Source organism: Bos javanicus, chromosome 17 (genome assembly GCF_032452875.1).
Source record: "Bos javanicus breed banteng chromosome 17, ARS-OSU_banteng_1.0, whole genome shotgun sequence".
NCBI lineage: Eukaryota > Metazoa > Chordata > Mammalia > Artiodactyla > Bovidae > Bos > Bos javanicus.
The window spans coordinates 65,855,646-65,877,130 of record NC_083884.1 but is presented as its reverse complement, the minus strand read 5'-3'; the positions used below and the strand labels follow the sequence as shown (position 1 = coordinate 65,877,130).

General features: G+C 52.5%; 1 protein-coding gene across 9 annotated transcripts in view; it reads right to left on the bottom strand.

Moving 5' to 3' along the window:
* Positions 1-23: 23 nt before the first annotated feature.
* The window catches only part of KIAA1671 (KIAA1671 ortholog), a 185,632-nt gene continuing 164,170 nt past the window's right edge, over positions 24-21,485 (bottom strand). For all 9 annotated transcript variants that reach the window (XM_061385170.1, XM_061385171.1, XM_061385174.1 and 6 more), the window contains 7 exons: positions 18,753-18,871; positions 14,110-14,365; positions 12,531-12,705; positions 11,658-11,782; positions 10,671-10,807; positions 6,043-6,125; positions 24-5,067 (listed from right to left, as the gene is read on the bottom strand). In XM_061385170.1, coding sequence (XP_061241154.1) covers positions 6,047-6,125; positions 10,671-10,807; positions 11,658-11,782; positions 12,531-12,705; positions 14,110-14,365; positions 18,753-18,871 — 891 coding nt within the window. In that variant the 3' untranslated portion in view covers positions 24-5,067; positions 6,043-6,046. The remainder of the gene's footprint in view (positions 5,068-6,042; positions 6,126-10,670; positions 10,808-11,657; positions 11,783-12,530; positions 12,706-14,109; positions 14,366-18,752; positions 18,872-21,485) is intronic.

The following is a 21,485-nucleotide window of genomic DNA, read 5'->3' as shown; positions in this document are numbered from 1 at the left end:
TCACACACCGACACGCTGAGGTCTCCAGGGCAGCTCGCGTCAAAGCTTTATTTGCTGTTTCCAGAGTCTGAATGTGACATCTTTGTACATGCAAAAGGTCATTGTGTTTTAGGGCAGTCGACCAGACTCCCAACTGCTCTGCTGTGCGTATGAAATCTCTTTACAGTTACAAAATAGAAAAGCACTTGTAGACATCCGATACTCTGAGAGGTCCGGGAAGCCCCGTTGGTTTTGACGTTAAAAATATAGTTGTTGTTTTTTTTTTCTGGATGAATTCTCAGTCACATGATTAGAGAGGTCCTTTCTGGGATTGAATAAAGTGCCGGTCGACCGCCTTCCGTTCAAACCTCCTGGAGCCCGTGAATTCGTAAGGCAACCACGAGGACACCAGCTGGCAGGACGCTTCAACTTTCCCGCACGCAGGACTCGGGTTCCTTTTCGATCGTGACTCAGATATTGGAGGAAGGGACCCAGGAGAAAGGTCAGGAAAATACAATGGTGTAGGTATACGTATATCCCCACTGCCGCCCATCTTACAGAGCATTCCAAGGATCGTAGTCACAGGGGAAGTATGGGACTTGGAGGATACTGATATGACTTCAGAAACAACGCAGCACAAAATATCTCCCCGAACACAACAGATGACTTGTACAAGCCCCGTATTTACGGATCTATAAGGCGGTGTGGAACGAGACCATTCTTTCACACAACTGGCACTATACATATATTTTTCTTAAGCAGGCACAACGCCACCAGAGATGGTTAAGAAAGTGCCAGGCTGATTCATGAGACGGTGTGGTGCCAGGCATGAGGGTGACAAGGGGATTCGGAGAGGACGATGGGGAGGGGCTGAGGGGTGACCTTGCCAGAAATCTCAGGCTGACTTTCCAAGAACCTTTCTGGCCCTCCCTTCCCTGCAGAAGCCAATCCAGACAAAGAGATCTCTAGAGGGGTGATGGGGGCGGGGGGCCAAAGGAGACACGGGCTGGCCGAGACGCAGCCCGTGTGTGCCTGCTGGCTTTCTACGTGGCTCTGCGTTTCCGGACCCTCGCCTTGCCCAGAATCCCAACACGGTGGCACCTGGTGGCTCTCAGAACGGGACTCAGATCCACCACTCCCTAAGGGGGCGAGCCTGGGGTGGACCCCCATCCAGATGTGGAGTGGGTCCCTCCTACCCCATGGCATCATGATGCCATGGGGCTTTTTTTCTCACTTTCCTGTTTCAACACAGGTCAAAAGAGGAAAGGCACAGTCTGACTGTAGCAACGCCACGGCTGAAACAGGAGGGAGGGGCAATTCCCAGCAGAAAGAGCCTTCCTCCCCCTTCCCCATAGACTTCACCCTGCAATGCTGGTTCACACGGAGGCCGCCGTCGTCCAGCTTCCTGTACTAAGGGGCAGGGCGGTGTGGGAAGGACCACAGGGGTGGGGGAGGAGGAGGAGGGAGGATGCCTGGAGAGCCCTCTCCTTGGGTGGGATGCCATCTTCCACGCAGGAGTCACCTGGACGCCAGCGTTTCACTGTGGAGGAGATCCGACCACACGTCTGTGGGGCTTTAACACTGTAATCACGCCTGGCTCCTGGGCAGTCTGTGGGCATCGCGAAGCGAAACATAAATGGACAAGGCGGTTAGCAGCACCGGGCGGGAGCAGCTGAGCTCTCCTTCGGGGAAACCATGCCCCAGGGTTTTCCAAATCACCTGCACAGCCTCTGAGGCTGAGGGCCTAGGGCCTCGGGGCCCACATCTATTCCAATACCCAGAGCTGGCCTCACTTCTTCCCGGGAAACACGGAAGAAGCGCTGAAAGCATGCGGCCTGGTCCCCTGCAAAACCTCCCCATCTGACTGTTCTCTCCCCGAATCCCAGGCAACTGGAGGTTGTCGGGGCTGCGTCGCTCAAAGCCCGCAACATCCCAAACACTGGGGAGGTGGGACACAACTCTTCTGGAGTTTCTCAGGTGGCGCTGAGGGGTTTTCCACCACACTGACTCTTGAGGCCTCGCCGTGGAATTTTACAGGTCAAAGGCGTCTGTTACCTTAGGCAAGAGAGTGTGAAGAGGGGCATGGGCTGGAGGGGAAAGTGATATGGACTTCTCAGAAGAGCAGCTGTCAAAATGCTGATGTGCAAAGCGGGTGGGGAGAGGGAAGCCGGGAGAGAGAGAGAGAGAGATTATACTTTAAAATATCACCTATCTAGCCACCTTATTTTGGACGCATTCTGTATAAAACTGTCACTGAAAGAATACCAAAGGCCCAGGTTAGGAGGGCTCGATGCGGGCGGGTGACTTGACTGCAGATGAATGGTTAAGGCATTACTCAGGCCGTTGAAAAGGAGATGGGTTTCCAAAGGCGGCTGCAGGAGAACTCAAGAAACCAGCATACATACAACCCCCTGCGTGGCCCCCGAGGGCTCACCCCACTTAGAGAAGTAAAAGAACCCACTGGCCCAGCTGGCTGTCCGCAGAGGCTCCCAGCAGAGAATCGATTGCTGGAGACGTCATTGTAGGGATCGCGGCCGGAGCCGGAGGTCCCAGGAGCCTGCATTGAGCTGGTGGCTCCTGACCCACCGAGACTATCTGCTCTGTGGGGGAGGGTTGAGGCTGCTGCAGTCAGTTTCAAGGGGTGGACTTTGCCCGTCCTCGTCACCAAGGAATTAAATGGGAGTTTTATTTCCAGTCTGGGAGTGGGAGGTTAGGTAGACGATCTCCAGGTCAGTCTCGTTTTCAAGGGTTTTTTCTTTCCTCTAGGGTAAACTTGGGCTGAAAACACGACTGACTGAGAACTGAGCGTTTCTGCCTGGTGGGTGCTGACTGAACACAGCAGGCCACTTCTTGCTGCCTAAGATGGAACCAAGGTGCCTCTCCACCTTGAGAAAGACGGAAAGACCGTTGCCAAGAAAAGGGGTCAGGGTCAAAGCACACAGGAGTGGCTTTTAAAGGGGACCTGTTGACCTGGAAAGTCACAACATCCAAACTGAAATAAAAGGTGAACTGGTTCTTTAAAAAAATAAGGTACAAAAATCAACTGACGCGGATCCTCAAAGGATTAAATCCCCAAATAGCCAGACAGAATGGACTGACTGCAAACTGGAGGGATGAAGAGAATACAGACGACGGTCAAGCAGGACCAAACCTCCGGACACAGATGCACAAGGCTGCCGGGGGCAGGCTCCAACCGCCGCCCGTGCAGTGGCCGGAGCCTGACCAACAAGGCTCGGGGGGAGGGCCCCCTGCTCCACCTCGGTCACCGTCCACTGTGCTGAGCCATAACCCCTCTCTGGCCCAAGTGTTGGTCTTAACCCGGAGCAACAGGATTGATCTCCATCCTCCAAAAGAGGGAAGAGGTGGTGAAGGGAGATAAGAGAGGAAGGAGAGTTGGGGAGACGGCAGAGACTGAAGGAGGGAGGGAGTGGCCAGGGGAGGGAGGCGTGTTTTGAGACCATCTGCAAAGAATGGATTTCTCCAAGAGAGACTCAGCAAGCTGAGCCCAGCAGCCCTCAGCAATCACGGGCTGCACTATGAACTGCCCAAGCATCCTTCTCTCAGGTGAGCGACTCCCGGGCAAGGTCGGCACAAAGTTTATGGTGACTCCAGACGTGGCGGGTGGGCCGGCCACCTCTGGGCTGTATGCTGGAGCCTTGGGCCTGACAGGTGGAGGAGGCTGGTGTGGAGAAATCTCCACACACACACACAAAGAGGACAGAGTAGACAATGGCTGGAGACCCCAGAGGTCTTGGAGATCCCTGGGAACGAGCTTAGAGTTGGCAAGCAAGAAGAGGCCAGCAAGGCTATACTTGGTCGCCCAGCATCCAGCAGGTCTGTCCGGAGTCCCTGGACTGGGGGCTGGCGGGAGTGGAGGGACTCCCCTCCAGAGACGGGCTTTCAGCAAGACTCTCCCTTCCTGCACTGGGACCTAGAAAAAGCACCTGGTCAGCGAGAACTGGGGGGCTGGCGGGGAGGGTGGGTACGAAGGAGAGGTGAGGGCAGACAACAAGGACCCCGCGTTCGCCGGCGCCCAGAGGCCACCGGGGAGCGGCTCCTCCCACGCCAGCAGCTCAGGTCGCGGTCAGAAAAGGCCTTTGCAGGAAAAGACTCCAGGGGCGGGTCTGACGCGCGGGAGGGAAAGGCACTGCCGTTGGGGCCGCCGGTTTGGGAAGCCTTGGGATCGAAGGTCACCCACGGGAGCTCAGAGCTCTCAGGAAGGAACCGGGAAAACGTGCACACGGGCGACACTGACACTCTTACAAGCTTGGGGGCGGGGAGAGGAGCACCTGAGACGATCCGACACTCGCACGCCCCTCCTGCTCCGCAGCGTGAAACACACATACGTCCTGAATTGCAGAGAAAGCTGGTGAGATTATTGCTTTATCGCCTTCCGAAGCACACAGAGCGTGAGGAACGAGGCCACAGGCCAGCCCTGCACACTGCGGGGACAAACGCACTCGAGGAACCGCGGCGGGGGTGCTTAAAGGTGGGACTGCTGACTGCTTTGAGAGGGAGAAGGAATTCGCCAAAGGAGCAATCGAGACCACCCTGCCCACCTCGACCCGGTGGCACTGCCCTGGACCACTGGTTACAGCAGGAAATGAATGGTTTCATCTTCCTTGGAAATGTCCTTTTGAAAAAGGTCAGTCCTGGGGTGAGGGGGGAAAGAGGCGCTTTCATGATTCAGAACCCAGGGGAGACGGTCCAGCCTTTATATCCATGTTCCTGGAGCTTCGCAGGGGTCTAAAAATGTGTAGAAATGCACATTTTTACGTGTAAAAAAAAAATCCCAAAAAACCAAAACCACCAGCATGGACATTTCTGGACCGCCCGGTCTCTTCCCCAGCCTGAAGCGCTGTCTGCGGAGATGGTGCACGGGCTTGTGAAGGGTGAGCCTTCCTCCCTGATCCATCGGGGGAGCTTGCGGGGGGCGGGCACTGAGACGCCTTCTCTACCCGACCGACAGACAACCGACCAGCCAGCCAGAGGGACCAGGCATGTGCAGGAAGCGACGGCAGCAGCGGGACCTCGTCTTCGGGTTCGGGCAGTTAAGGCTTGTTCGTTAGACGTGGCGGTGTCCCCTGTCTGGAGAGGACAGGTGTCAGCAGGGGCGATGTGAGACCCCACTTCTCCCCAGCATCGAGCCTGCAAAGCTTTCCTGATGCTCCCCAAGACGCCACCCCAACTAGCCATGGGCCAGGAAACACGACTTTGGTGTTTTATTTTTTTGAGGAGTGGGATGAAGAAGGTGGCGGGCAGCCAGATATGATGGAATGAGCCTGTAGTTTAGGATCAGGTCAGGGTGCCAGCTTTGATGCCCTCAAATGGATCGCTGCAGGCTTGACTGAGATATCATGGGTACAGCACTGAACGCTGAACACAGGCTCTGATCCCCGCTCCAAAACCCTAGAGCACAGGTTTATAGGAGGCTTCAGAGATACTTTTGGAGTTTATTATATACATGTGTGTGTGTGTGCATGTGTGTGTGTGTGTGTGTTCAGTAGCTTCATTCGTATCTGACTCTCTAGTGACCCCATGGACTATAGCCCGCCAAGCTCCTCTGTCCACGGGGTTCTCCAGGCAAGAATACTGGAGTAGGTTGCCGTGCTCTCCCCGAGGGGATCTTCCAGACCCAGGAACTGAATCTGCATCTCTTAGGTGCCCTGCACTGGAAGGCAGGTTCTCTACCACTGGTAACACCGGGAAGCCTCGTGCAGACTGAACAGGAATGTAGAAACCGGGGGCAGTGTGGAAACGCTGCTCTCTGAAGTCATTTTATGAAGTGGGGCTGAGATTCGGCGAGGAGGGCTGGCCGAGGACACGAGACCAGAGTCCTGCCCGTCCCTTCCATCCTGGGCCGCCCAGTGGTGTGCTTTTCCCTAGGCGGCAGCAGACCACTGCCCTCATTTTTCCAGGAACCCAGGACACCCTCACCCACGTCTTCCCTTCTCCTTCCAAGGTACAGCACTCCAAGTATCCGAGCCTTTGCTTCCCGGCCCAAGTTCCCTGCTCCTCGGGTTGCAGGCTCTGCCCGAGTACCCACTCCGGGGCCCCCCATACCTGCTCAAGCTTGATTCTCATACAGGCTTTGTCTTTTCTTGGATTTCAGCTCCTTCAGCCACTGGGGAGAGGGCTCCTCCGATCTGAAACCACAAAGCCGGTGGGAGTCAGGTGCCAGCCTGAGTGAGGGCTGGGCCTGCAGGCAGGGCTGTGTGGGACCCAAGTCTCCCGCTTCTGTGCAAGGGTCGGGGGGAGCTGAGCCACATAGGCGGGTGGCAAAGACGCCCAGGTCTGTGTGATTGAGACGGGAACTAACCAAGGCGCCCCTAAGTTCCCAACTGGGGAACGTTCAATACATTATGGTATGTCCATTCTATGAAACCACCTGCAGCAGAAACTCATGCTCACATAAATTATTTCCATCCATCCGTCACCCAAATACCCATCCATCCGTCCATCTCTACCCATGCAAATGCTCGTGAGGGTTAAAATTCTAGGCTAGGGCACAGTACCCATCTGCTCGGTCAACTAGATGCTTCTGTGAAGGTATTTTTTTTTTTTTTAAGATGATCAGATCAGACCAGTCGCTCAGTCGTGTCCGACTCTTTGCGACCCCATGAATCGCAGCACGCCAGGCCTCCCTGTCCATCACCAACTCCCGGAGTTCACTCAGACTCACGTCCATCGAGTCAGTGATGCCATCCAGCCATCTCATCCTCTGTCGTCCCCTTCTCCTCTTGCCCCCAATCCCTCCCAGCATCAGAGTCTTTTCCAATGAGTCAACTCTTCGCATGAGGTGGCCAAAGTACTGGAGTTTCAGCTTTAGCGTCATTCCTTCCAAAGAAATCCCAGGGCTGATCTCCTTCAGAATGGACTGGTTGGATCTCCTTGCAGTCCAAGGGACTCTCAAGAGTCTTCTCCAACACCACAGTTCAAAAGCATCAATTCTTTGGTGCTCAGCCTTCTTCACAGTTCAACTCTCACATCCATACATGACCACAGGAAAAACCATAGCCTTGAGTAGATGGACCTTTGTTGGCAAAGTAATGTCTCTGCTTTTGAATATGCTATCTAGGTTGGTCATAAGTTTCCTTCAAAGGAGTAAGCGTCTTTTAATTTCATGGCTGCAGTCAACATCTGCAGTGATTTTGGAGCCCAGAAAAATAGTCTGACACTGTTTCCACTGTTTCCCCATCTTTTTCCCATGAAGTGATGGGACCAGATGCCATGATCTTCATTTTCTGAATGTTGAGCTTTAAGCCAACTTTTTCACTCTCCACTTTCACTTTCATCAAGAGGCTCTTTAGTTCCTCTTCACTTTCTGCCATAAGGGTGGTGTCATCTGCATATCTGAGGTTATTGATATTTCTCCCGGCAATCCTGACTCCAGCCTGTGTTTCTTCTAGCCCAGCGTTTCTCATGATGTACTCTGCATATAAGTTAAATAAGCAGGGTGACAATATACAGCCTTGACATACTCCTTTTCCTATTTGGAACCAGTCTGTTGTTCCATGTCCACTTCTAACTGTTGCTTCCTGACCTGCATACAAATTTCTCAAGAAGCAGATCAGGTGGTCTGGTATTCCCATCTCTTTCAGAATTTTCCACAGTTTATTGTGATCCACACAGTCAAAGGCTTTGGCATAGTCAAGAAAGCAGAAATAGATATTTTTCTGGAACTCTCTTGCTTTTTCCATGATCCAGCGGATGTTGGCAATTTGATCTCTGGTTCCTCTGCCTTTTCTAAAACCAGCTTGAACATAAGGAAGTTCATGGTTCACATATTGCTGAAGCCTGGCTTGGAGAATTTTGAGCATTACTTTACTAGCCTGTGAGATGAGTGCAATTGTGTGGTAGTTTGAGCATTCTCTGGCATTGCCTTTCTTTGGGATTGGAATGAAAACTGATCTTTTCCAGTCCTGTGGCCACTGCTGAGTTTTCCAAATTTGCTGGCATATTGAATACAGCACTTTCACAGCATCATCTTTCAGGATTTGGAATAGCTCAACTGGAATTCCATCACCTCCACTAGCTTTGTTCGTAGTGATGCTTTCTAAGGCCCACTTGACTTCACATTCCAGGATGTCTGGCTCTAGGTCAGTGATCACACCATCGTGATTATCTGGGTCGTGAAGATCTTTTTTGTACAGTTCTTCTGTGTATTCTTGCCATCTCTTCTTAATATCTTCTGCTTCTGTTAGGTCCATACCATTTCTGTCCTTTATCGAGCCCATCTTTGCATGAAATGTTCCCTTGGTATCTCTGATTTTCTTGAAGAGATCTCTAGTCTTTCCCATTCTGTTGTTTTCCTCTATTCTTTGCATTGATTGCTGAGGAAGGCTTTCTTATCTCTCCTTGCTATTCTTTGGAACTCTGCATTCAGATGCTTATATCTTTCCTTTTCTCCTTTGCTTTTCGCTTCTCTTCTTTTCACAGCTATTTGTAAGGCCTCCCCAGACAGCCATTTTGCTTTTTTGCATTTCTTTTCCATGGGGATGGTCTTGATCCCTGTCTCCTATACAATGTCACGAACCTCATTCCATAGTTCATCAGGCACTCTATCTATCAGATCTAGGCCCTTCAATCTATTTCTCACTTCCACTCTATAATCATAGGGGATTTGATTTAGGTCATACCTGAATGGTCTAGTGAGGTTAGTATTTAAACCAGTGGTCTCTGAATAAAGCAGATTACTCTCCATAACATGGGTGGGCCCCATCCTATCAGCTGAAGGCTTTAGCTGAAAAAGACCGACCTCCCCAGAAGAAGGGGGAACTCAGGAAAGATACTGTCTTTGGGACTTGAACTGCGACACTGGCTCTTCCCCAGGTCTCCAGCCAGCCCACCTGGCCTGCAGATTTCAGAACTTGTCAGCCTCCGTAATCATGAAAGCCCGTTCCTTAAAATACATCCTTCTGTCTCTTTCTCTCTCTTTTCCAGTGTATACATCTTAATGGGCTATGTTTCTTTGGAGAACCCTGACTAGTACAATGCCTGTAAGATATACATAGATTAGATAGGCCTTATGTTTACCGAATAATTAACAGTAATTATTTGGGGGAGGTACAATCTGTTTCAGCTTTTTCTAAAATTGAAGAATACACATCCAGAAAGCTCTCAGGTCACAAGTTCATTTTCCCCAAGTGAATACACTTGAGTCATCACCATCTGAATGACAACACTTTTTTTTTTTTTTGAATGACAACACTTTTGAGTGTTTTACTTTTTACTTTCTTCTTTATGTATCTTTCTTTGTCCTCAGCATGGCTGTCATGAGAACACATCATTTGAACAAAAACGATGAAGTCAAACAAAAACTCTTGAAAGTTTTTAAAGGAAAGAGAGATCACACTTACGAAGACTTTGATGGCCACAGGAGAACCATCGTGTGAAGCATGTAACCGGAGAAGAAGCTGTGTGTAGTGTACGCTGTGGTCTTGACTACATTTAAAAACCACGGAGGGAGAAAAGCCCAGATTTCACATGGTCGTCTTTGAGTGGGTGGTGAAGGTGGGCAGTGGTGGTGTCAGATCTTGGCTGGTTTTCTTTCCTGCTTTATATTCATTTTATATTTTCTACAGTTCCTACAGTGAGTGTGTACGACTTTTATAATCAAACGCAAGTGCACACAAGACCTGACTTCTGTTGGTCTCAGACAGAGCTCCCAATCCCACGGTCCTGGAGGGCTTGGGGACATTGGTGATTTGGCTGGGGGTGGGGTGGGGGTCTGTGAGGAAGAAGAGGTCCCCTGGGCAGAAAGGGGTCTGAGTACCCCCCAAGCAAGCCTCCTGGTGGAGGCTCAGGACCAGGGGGCCCCTAGCCTGGGGGCCTCTCCAGCCCTCGAGAAATACTGGCACCCTTAGCTGACTCCAGGGCGATTCTGGCGTCCCCAGAGCAAGAGAGAGGCACTATCTCAGGACTTCCCTGGTGGTCCAGTGGTTAAGACCCTGTGCTCCCAGCGCAAGGGGCCAGGGTCTGATCCTTGGTCAGGGAACTAAGATCCCACGTGCCACCAATCAGAGCTCACAAGCCGGGACTAAAGACCCCATGTGCCACAACTAAGACCTGGAGCAGCCAAGTAAATGAATACTTTTCAGAAGAGAGAGAGGCACCGTCTCTGTCTCTGCTTGTCGCCCTCTCTCATCCTCTTGACCCCTGCTTCCCACAGCCCGCTCCGTGCTCCAATATCATGCACTGCCCACAGCACCCAGTTCTACCGGGCCTCTGGGCCTTCGCAAGTGACTCTGGCTACCTCTTTTGTCTCTCATGACCCAGCTCGGGCATGCCTTCTCTTGGAAGCCTTTCCCACACCCTTCCTCAAGTCTGGGTTCTGAACCCTTCTTCTGCCTTCCTCTATCACCAAGGGCAGATACAAAGGTAGACAGTAAGTAACTCTGACTTTGCAGGTTACAAGCTATCTGTGTCAAGGCGTCAAGCCGGCAGTTGCATAAGGAAGGCAGCTGTGGACAACCCTTCCATGATGGCTGTGTGCCAATAAAACTTTATTAACAAACACAACCCTTCCACGATGGCTGTGTGCCAATAAAACTTTATTAACAAACACAGACGGTGGGCTGAATTTGACCTGTGGGCTACAGCTGGCCAACCCCTGCTCTATCATGGCTCTTGTATGACAATAACAGTACCATGAATAAGCCCTAACTTTTATGTGTCAGCCACACTCTCACCTCTCATCCTTCTCCATGCTGGAGGGCAGCACGCGACTGCCCAGCACCCCAGGCTGGAAGGGAGACTTGGGGGTCTTGGGCTGAGGGGCCCAGCCAGGGGTCTCGTTGGGACTGTCTGGTCTCTTGTGCAGCTGAGCCTGGGGAGAGAAGACAGGGGTGAAGTCTATAAGCTGCCTTTGGCCTGGGGAAGGGCCCCATCCTACTTGACCGTGGAGGGCAGGTCTGTAGTCCAAGAGGCCACCCGTGACCATCGGGGTCAAACCACCATCAGAAACTCACATCACCACTCTGAGTGGTGTCCTCATCACAGGCCCCTCCAACCCCTCTAGTTTCCCGAGAACCCCGCGATGGAGACAAGAGCTCATCTATGGCCAAGGACCAGGTCTTCTAAGCTCCTCGCTCATGTGAATGTGAATCAGTGGGGTTTCTGACCATCAGATTTGTGGGAGAAAAAGGCCATCATTTTTGGAGGACATGGAGGGAATGGGGTGGCTTGGAAGGGTGAGCCCAGACAGAATTCCTTTGGGGGCCGGGGTTATGATGGTGGCAGATGACATTTGTCCCAAAGGGTAACACTGGCACAGCCCCCAGCCACAGTGGTCGTCACCACCACCACCAGCCTGGCAGCCTGTGCACTGGGCTCTGGACTCTACCGGGCGTAAGCTCCAGGACGAGCATTTCTGAGGTGGAGGCTGGCTTTCTGTATTTTATAGAGGAGTAGCCTAAAGGTCAAAGGTCGAAGAGTTTGCCCAGAGTCACATGGCTTTCCAAAGTGGGATCTGCCTGAGGTCTGCCCAGTGCCAACTCCGGAATTCATTTGAGAAAAAGCCCAACAGCCTCTGCAGGGCCTCTGCCCCCTCCTGTAAGCAGGGCCTGTTCCTGTCCCTGCCTCCGGCAAGGCAAGGAGGGAGAGAGGCGAGGAGGGAGGGAGGCGGGTGAGAAGCACGGGCCTGTGGTGCGCGCAGCTCTGGGCACGAGGTCCGGTACCTTCAGTGCAGCCGGGTCCACGCCGGGAAACACAGGCATCCTCTGAGGTCTGCTGACGGGCGTCCTCTCAGCCCTGGGGGTCCTCTCCTCCTCGTCTGATTCTTCTTTCCTCGGGGATTTCTCCTCTGTTGCAAAGAAAGGGTACCGAAGTCAACGGCAGCCACTGCTCTGAGATTCCAGCTGTCTGTCTACAGAGCAAGTCCAACTCCCTAGCCAGGAATCACACTGTTCTCCGTGAACTGGCCCTGCCTTTCCAGAAAGATTCCTGCTAGTCCCGGCTTGGGCAAGGCTGAACTGCTTACAGAGACTCCTTGACATGCGCCAGCCTCGCCACACCCACAGAACGTTCTTTCCACATCTCTGACCCCTTGATCTCATTGCTATTTTCATCCGGAATACCTTTCCCTAGCTAATTCTTATCTGTTCTTTAAGATTCAGCTTACGTTTTGACATGAAATGCAGACAAGAAAGCCCTTAGAGGAAAACCTATAGCCGTGAATAATGGATCAGAAACCCCAAAAGACTGGTAATAAATGAACTGGTCTTTCAACTCAAAAATCTAGATGAAAAGGCCAGCCAAGAAACCCGCAGAGAGGATAAGGGTGACTCCAATAATGATCAAAGCGGAAACACTGAAATCCTAAGGTTGTGTCTCAGTCCCTTGCAACCTGTGGACCCCAGTTAACGGAGCATCCGCAAAAAGCGTTCCTGCTTAGCCCCTAACCAGCTCGGTATAATGAGAAATCACGGTTTCCGGTGTTACTGTGTTCTGATGTCCTGCAGTCTTCAAAGTCAGAAGGCTGTTCCCAGGGTTTACTCTAACTCGTTCCTGCTAGCCAGTGCGCAGCTCGCGGAGGAGGAGACGGGGCGTACCCGTGGAGTCCCGGAACATCCACGCGCTGTCGGCCTCCTCCTCCCAGGCGGACCTGCCGTCCGGCTCGCTGGTGCGGCTGCGCCGGAGCGAGTGGGCGGTGGGAGCCCGGCGGCGGCTCCTCTTGCTGAGCTGCACCCGGGTCTTGAGGGCACTTGAGTCGAGCACTGAGGTTTGCTGCGGGGGTGGCGGGGAAGAAGAGGGAAAAGATGAAGCTCCGGAGGCATAAAGGGAAGACACCACCCCCGGGAGGGGTGTGTGGCTGCGCTGATAGGCGCAAGATGCTATTCAAGGGGGCATGTGGACCAGCATTTCCGCATTCTCCTAGGAACCTGATGAAGGATACCACGTAGGCTGATTCTAAGAATCAAATGAACCCGGCGTGCCCCACGCAGTGCCTGGCACATTATGCAAACGCCGCCCCCCACCCCTGGTGACATCATCCGAGCAGGTGAGCTACAGCAGGACATTAACGGGAGCTCAATACACGTTTGTTTGTTGAATGAATAACTGAACACATCCTCTTAACTAAATCCTTACAGAGATCTTACTCCACACAGGGTCCACGAGCTGAGATTCTCAACGTGGTCCTTCCTATACCCACAGTAATTCAGGGGGCAGGTGGGAGCTGGTGGAGCAACCTTCTACACACCAGGCATTTGTTTTCAAGCAGCATGCTCTGAGCAGAAGCAGGGGGAGGGTCAGTGATGGTTTCCAAGATCACCACCTTTCCTGCTGGAAGGGGGTGCAGAAGACCACCCTGGTGAGCCCAGCAAGGAGGTGGGGCAGCTGTGGCTCAGTGATCCCCCAGGAGACAATAGTGAGAGATGGGAGCTTGGGGTTCATCTCCTGGTCAGTTCAATTCCTAGCTGTGTGACCTCAGGCAGGGGACTTGCCCTCTCTGAGCTGAGGTGTCCCTATTTGTAAAAATGGAATGATCCTAGTATCCCCTTCCTAGAGGGGCTGCAAGACTTCAGGGAGCCCAGGCACGGACAGCCCTGGTTCCAGCAGCGTCTGAGCCAGGCTCACAGCCGAGAGCTGCTCCTACAGGGGGCGTCCCTTTGCCCAGCCAGCGCAGGTCCTGGTGTGAAAGTTGGATTCTTCCTCTCAGGTCCACTTGGGAGAAATTCTGTCACCTGGGGCCTTTTAAGTTAGCAATGATGAGCTAATTTCAGTGACTCATTTCCCAGAACTGGTAAGTGACAGACTCCCCAGCGGGGGCGGGAAGAGGGTGTTGATGTCTGCAGAGCTGTTTCCCAAACCAGCCACGAGGGTGTCTGGTGCGGGGGCTGGTCGGGGGTGGCGGTAGCTAGGGAAAGATGAAAATCATAAAGGATCTGCCCTCCCTAAGAGGAGAGCATGCACCTCTGGTGGTCACCAAACAGAGTCTGTTTCTCAGACTCAGAGGAAGTGGGAAGGAGCCACAGCAACGCAGGGGCTGGCTTGAGGGGGACCTGGTTCCATTTCCCTGGGGCCCCCCTTGCAGCCTCAGACTGGTGCAGAACATCCTGAGTCATTAAAAAAAAAAAAAAAACGGAGATAGAGGTCTGTTTTCATCACTGCTCCCAGCTACCGACTCACATCGATAAAGGGGAAGTCGTCCACTTTCTTTGCGGGGCAGACGTCCGGAGGGGGCGGCCCCTCCATCCCGTCAGTGGATTCCAGGTCTGTGCTGGACCGGTCCACGCTGGTGCTCCGCTGCTCCCTGGAACAGTCATGCTGGTCCCCGGCCGAGGTGACTTCCGTCTGGGAGGACAGCGATGACAGGCGGCTGCTGGGGGGCTGCTTCCAAGCCGAGGCGGCACTGCTGTCCGGGGACGGGGACTCGGGGGCCAAGCTACGAGAATGGGAGGGAGCGAGGGAGGCATTTCAGGCAGGTTGCTTCTGAGACCTGAATGTCAAGGAAGGGATGCGCCAGAAGGCATGATGTGGGGTGTGCTGTGTATGCCAGGAAACAAGAGACAGGACATCCCGGTGAGGAGAACCATCCTGGGCCCGGCCAGGTGCTGCCATGGTGCCTCTGGAAGACCTGGACAGGTGCGGAATGGGAGGAGCCACTCCCCCACTCGAGACCCTCTAACTCTGTGCTGCCCAGGAGGGGAGCCGCGGGTCACCTGTGGCCGCTGGGGCCTTGCAATGAGGTGAGTGAGGGCTGAGCTGGGCCAAGAGTACAGAGTACACGCTGATTCCTAACACTTGGAGTGAAAAAAATAAAAAAATAAAATACCACATTAATAACTTTATAGTGATTACATGTTACAAGGACAGTATTTATAAAGGGTCTATTGGGTTCAATGGGGCTTCCCAGCTGGTGCTAATCTGACTGCCAGTGCAGGAGACATGAGAGATATGGGTTGGTTCCCTGGGTGGGAAAGATCCCTGGGAGAAGGGCACAGCAACCCACTCCAGTATTCTTGTCCAGAGAATCCCATGGATAGAGGAGCCTGGTAGGCTGTGGTCTATAATGCTGTACAGAGTCAGACACGACTGAAGCGATTTAGCACACACACTGGGTATTGGGTTCAATAGAATATACTGTTAAAATTAATTTCGCCAGGATTTCCCTGGCGGTCCAGTGGTTAAGACTTCGCCTTCCAGTACAAGGGGTGAAAAAGGCTTGACCCCTGGTTGGGGAGCTAAGATCCTGCATGCTGCATGGCCCAAAAAAAAAAAAAAACAAACACAGAAGTGATATTGAGACAAATTCAATCAAGACTTTATAAAAAATGGCCTTAAAAAAAAGGAAAAAGAAAGACTTACAAAAAGGGGGAAAAAAATCTTAAAACAATTACTTTCGCCTGTTTGCCTTTTGCTGTCTTGATGCAGCCCCTAGAACACTGCAGCTATGCGCAGGTCTGGGTGTGCGCTTGTGCTGCGTTTCTGTCGGGCAGTGCTGATGGCGATCAGACCGTCCCTGGCCATCACCCACGGTGGGGCAGAGGTGGGGCATATCCTACACTGCTTCATTCATTCATTCATTCACTCCTCGACAAAGATTTACTGAGCGCCTACTAGGCGCCAGGCCCTGTGCGGAAAGCTGTATCTTTTCATCCTCCCCACAGGATAGGATTAACTCATGAAATTAAATATTAAACTTGCGAAAGATGAGGAAGCCGAGGCAGAAAGATGTGAAAAGGCTTGCCCAAAGGGGCAGACCTGACCCTAGAATCCAGGTCCATGACCCCCTCTCTCCTCCTGGAATTTCTGCCCACGATAATGTATTCCGAGTACCACTCAGATAATTGGAACCACAAAAGATAGAAGATTTATAAATAAATCAAGCCATTAAAATTAAATAGGCTCCCTGCTCCTCTCTTAAAAAGACCCCAAAGTCAAGAGCAGAGGAAAGACTCATCTTAAGGAAGGAGGGGGCCAGCACACCAGACAATACGTCCCTGATCGGAGGGTCGGCCCCAGAAGACCCCCGAACTTCACCCTTGGGCAGAGCTGTCAACCCAGGTGTGCTGGTGTCTCTCTCAGGGAGCACAGCCTGCTTTTTGTCAGCTCTCAACAGATTTCGTTACTTGGAATAAGCAGGACGCTGGGGCGTCGGGTAGGACTGAGGCAGAGCCACAAAAAATGAGGGAAATACCACCGACGGGGCAGCAGGTGGCGCTGCTGCTCAGGGCTGGGAGTAAAGCCGCGCCTGGGCCCTTTCTGGGAGGAGGAGCTGCAGTACCTCCGAGAGACACGAGGGGGCAAGCGATACCAGGACACGGGGGCGGGGGCGGGGGCAGGTGGAGATGCCAGTGGCCGGGTTTCCCCTTCTCCCTGTAAGAGCTGGGAAGATAGAGGCCCAGAGGAGAGGGGCCTCCCAGGGTCAGACAGTGACAGCAAAACCAGGACCCAGGCTTCCAGACTCGCAGTTCTGTGCTCCTGCAGGAACATTCTAGTGAAATTTAAGTAAGCTCATTAACTAACCGTATATCACAGCTTAGGAAAGAAAACGAAACGCCCTTCATGTGTACTATTAGAAACCTGTGCTTCCCTTTTTCTTTTCTTGTGTGTTTACTTGCTCAGTCGTGTCCAACTCTCTGTGACCCAATGGACTGTAGCCCACCAGGCTCCTCTGTCCTTGGGGATTCTCCAGGCAAGGATACTGGAGTGGGTTGCCATGCCCTCCTCCAGGGGATCTTCCCAAGCCAGGGATCGAACCCAGGTCTCCTGTATTGCAGGCAGATTCTTTACTCTCTGAGCCACCAGGGAACCCCATGAATACTGGAGTGAGCAGCCTATCCCTTCTCCAGATGAACTTCCTGACGCAGGAATCAAACCATGATCTCCTGTGTTGCGGCAGATTCTTTACCGGCTCAGCTACCAGAGAAGCCCACCCATTTCTAATTTCACTGACCTCCCCCCAACTTGGGTACCGATGACAGCTATGGGACATAAGTCAGTGGAGGGGTGTGGCCACTCCTGACTGGGGTAGGGAGCAGGGGAAGGAGCTGGGAGACCTGGGTCTGAGCCCAGCTCAGCCATGGACACCCCATATCCGGGTCTGAGTCCATCTGAGCCATGGACACGCCATATCCCTGGGCACAATACCCACAGGTGAGGAAACTGAGACACACAGCGACACGGCCAGTAAGTGGCCACACTGGGGTTGACACAGATCTCCCTGGCTTTACGATGCCGTGCGATCCTGCAGCCCTCGGGTGGGGAAGCTGAACTGAGAACATGGCAAGCCCACCCTTGGTGTCCACAAAGCTGCTACTGCGTTTGATCCCGCCCAAGGGCAAGAAGAAAAACTGCATGTTTAAAACAAAGAACAGGTATGATGAACAAATGCAAAGCATCGAACTCCTCCTCCTGCGCCTAAGTGCCGGGAGAGACGCCAGCTGCGAACACAAGGTGCCCTCCCGCCCACCCCAAGTCTCAGTCTTCATCTCTGCAAGGTGGGACCGCAGAATTAGACGTTCTGCTTCAGAGCTTACAACAGTGCTCGGCCTGTCCACTTAATACATCTTGGCTGTTTTTATAAGCATCATTCCCTTTCTACATGGCCTTCCCAGGTGGCTCAGTGGGTTAAGGATTCACCTGCAATACACCTTCCCAGAGAGGGAAGATCCCCTGGAAGAGGCCAAGGCGACCCACTCCAGTGTTCTTGCCTGGAGAATCCCATGGACAGAGGAGCCTGGCGGGCCACAGTTCCATGGGGTCGCACAGAGTCGGACGCAACGGAGTGACTAAGCACACACACACGCACCCTTTCTACAGAAGAGGAGTTCGTGAAATCTGCAAATAAAGCTAAATGACCCAGGCCCCCACAGCCAGCCAGAACGGAGCTGGAATTCAGGCCTGCCCGCCTCCTGAATCCAGGTGATGCTGGGTAACCTTCAGGCTTCTGCACAGTCATTACAACATTCCCTCCCAGCCGGGCGGACACGTGAGGGGCCCTCCACGCCACTAATAGTGATGATCCTAAATGCTGACATAGCTTATGAAGCAGTATGTGTAATATGTTCCTCTGTTTATAAACACACAATATATATACATAGAAAAAAAGTCTAGAAAGACAACCAAAACACCAATGAAAGTGATACCTGTGTCCTGACATTACAGTTGGTTTTCATTTTCTTTGCAATTTTTTTTTTTAATGGTGGTGAAACATGTAATATGAAATTTGCCAAAAAAAAAAAAAAAGAAATTTGCCAGTAGGGGCATTTAGTGCATTCATAATGCTGTGGGCTTCCCTTGAAGCTCAGCTGGTAAAGAATCTGCCTGCAATGCGGGTGACCTGGGTTTGATCCCTGGGTTGGGGAGATTCCCTGGAGAAAGGAAAGGCTACCCACCCCAGGCCCAGTATTCTGGCCTGGAGAATTCCACAGACTGTATAGTCCATGAGGTTGCAAAGAGTCAGACATGACTGAGCGACTTTCACTTTCCTTTTTAATGCTCTGTGATCATCACCACTCTGGTTTAAGAACATCTTCATCCACCCAGGAGGAAATCTGGTCTCCTCTGTCCCTGTGGATTTGCATCTTCATCCGCCCAGGAGGAAATCTGGTCTCTGTCCCTGTGGATTTGCCTATTCTGGATATTTCCTATATCATTTTAAAATCTTTTTTTTTGTACTTTCTAAACTTCTGTTTTATAAAAAGAATGGGTTGCTCTTATTACACAACAACCTGTTACAGACAAAACAGGTTCTCCCTAGTAACGGAGAAATCAGGAGGCAGATGGGGGCCCTGACTCCCCGAGAGGTCCTGCCCCACACCGCTCACCTCTCCCCGCTCTGCCGCTGGTCTGGCCAAGTCCCATACTGACTGTCGGTTTCCTGCACGAGGGTGTCGGTGTCCTTGGCCTCGGGGGTCCGCCTGGAGAAACACTGCTTCAGCTGATCCTGCAAGGACAAGCCAGAGGTTTGTATCAGGGGCAAATGCTCAGAACCTGGTCCAGTTGATAAACCTATTTATCAGCCTATCCAGCTGATAAATCATGCTGCATCGCCCCCTGCTCAAACCCACCCAGGCTCCCTACTGCTCTCAGAGATGGGTCCAAACGTCTGCGCTGAGAACTAGAGTGACCAGCCGTCCAGGTCTGCCCAAGACGTCGCAGGAGGCAAGGCTGTTGGAGCCGAAGCCGGGCAAACTGGGGTGAAGGGGGGTCACTCTCCCGGGTCCTGTGTGGGTACCCCCTGCCCCTGGCCAAACTTCTCTCCATCTTCAGTGCTCCCAGGACTTATCAGCCGCGCTCCCGGTGCAGGGGGGCCAGGGTTCGATCCTTGGTCAGGGAACTAGATCCTGAATACTACAACCAAGTGTTTGCATGCCATAACTAAAGATCTTGCATGCTGTAACTAAGACCCAGGGCAGCTAAACAAACAAACAAAAAAACCCCAAGAGATGGGGATCTCTGAGTGATGAGTGAGGGAGCAAGGGCCCCTGGAAATTGGAACAGAAAGCTTCCAAGGCTGCTGAGCGTGGAATCAGGGCAGGAGGCAGGGGAACACTTCCTGACCTCCTTTGGCAGGCTCTGGGAGGCAGGCTGGGGGTGGAGGAGTATATGTGCTCAGCAAAAACACATGGGCCTCCGTGTGTCCCCATTTGAGGGCCTTCCTGCAGAGCTTTAAGACTCATGCTCAGGGATGTGGAATCCCTGAAGGCAGGGAGGGAGGTCTGCTGCCCGCACTGCTAAAGCCAGACTCGGGATTCTGGAAGGCAGCGTCCCCACTCCCCCGCCACTCTCACCCCCATGTCGGGTCAACCTCCAAGCCCTTCAAAGTCTCCCTTGGGAACATTCCGTCCAACCCCGGCCAGCTCTGGGGCTCCCCTGCCTCCTTCACCTCTGATCCCCTCTCAGACATTCTTTTCCCGTAACAATTCCCAAGGCTGAACTCAAAGCCTGCAGGGTCCTTGCTCAAAACCCTTCCATGGCTCCCCAGAGTCAAGTCCAAACACCGGAAGGATGGCTTGCGGGACCTTCACTGGTGGGGCTCTTTCTCCACTGTCTGCTGTCCCTCTCCCACCCCCAGATCCTCCCAACCCCTCTTCCTGGCTGCTCCAGCCCTCCTTCACCTCGGGACCTGCTGAAGCAGCCACCACCTCTTGGCTCTCATTCAGATTTCAGCTTTGGCTTCGTTGGCTCTTCCTCCAGGAAGCCTTCCCTGAACTCCCCCTCACCCAAGGCTGGCTCAGGAGCCCCCAGCTCCCATTCCCTAGACTTCAGGTCTCTACACCTATGTTGTCCAACACAATAGCCACACGTGGCTATTTACATTAATTAAAATTTGAGAACTACAAAGAATCCAGTTCTTCAGTGGCTCTAACTACATTTCAAGGGCTCCACAGCCACATGTGGCCACCATACTGAGCAGCACGGATGGAGTACATGTCCGTCATGGCAGAAAGTTTCCAGTGAAGAGCACGGCTGTAGAACATCCCATAATACATTCATTATAATTGACCTGTTTCTTTTCATTCTCCCTTGGACAAGTACTATCTCTGGAGCCAGGATGCCTGGATTTGAAGCCAGGCTCCATCGCATGGTGGCTGTGTGACCTTGGGCAGGTTACTTAACCTCTCTCGACCTTAGTGTCTGGACAAAGCAGATGTTAAGTATCTGGTTGAATGCCATCTCGTTCACTACGTCTTAACACTGAACCCCCAAATCTGGAGTACTCCCGGGGCTGGGGTCATCTAAGGGAATTCATCTTGTCAGTGAGCAAGCAGCCTGTCTGTCAGCACTTCCTTCTGTCCTGCTGGTCAGCTTGTGCACAGTATTCGTGTCTCACTGTGACAGACCCTGGCGGTCCTTCAAGTCAGCAAGCCTTGATCTTCACTCTCAGGGCCACAAGGCCTCAACAAGACCACAGAAAGGGTCCAAAACTCTCTAGAACTTGCTGAAAGTCAGGTTTTTAAAATTAGCTTTAAGGTAGGGTGTTTTTCCAAATCAGCTTTGCCTCACAGGCTGCCATAAAAACCCCCACTGCCTGCAGGGGAGTACGTATCTACAAGGCAGTCTGAAAATACAGGATGGCTAAAGAGAAGAGTTGTCTGAGGAACACGTGTGTCCAAATTAGCTCCCCCCATCCGTTCGGCATGTACTCCTGATGGATAGCAAACAGCCACAATCCAAATTTTAGCTGCCATTTGCCACACGAGGTCATCACAACGTAACATTTAGATCTCCAAGGACTCCTCTGAGTCCATCTGGTTGGCCTTTTCAGATGAGAAACTTTTTCAGATGATAAAGTCAGAGGCATAGGCTGCTTGCGGTGAGCCTGGAACCCAGGTTTGGGCTTCTTCCGCACACACACACACCCCCCAGCCTTTTCCTTCAAGAGGTTCACGTGAGGAAATGCATGTTAAAATGCTCTAAGAAGGCGAACTTGACGAGATTAAAAACGAGAACTTGGCGAATTTAAAAACCACCTGCATGGGGCCTTCCCTGGTGGTCCGCTGGTCAAGATTCCACGCCTTCCACTGCAGAGTGCGGGTTCGGTCCTTAATGAGGGA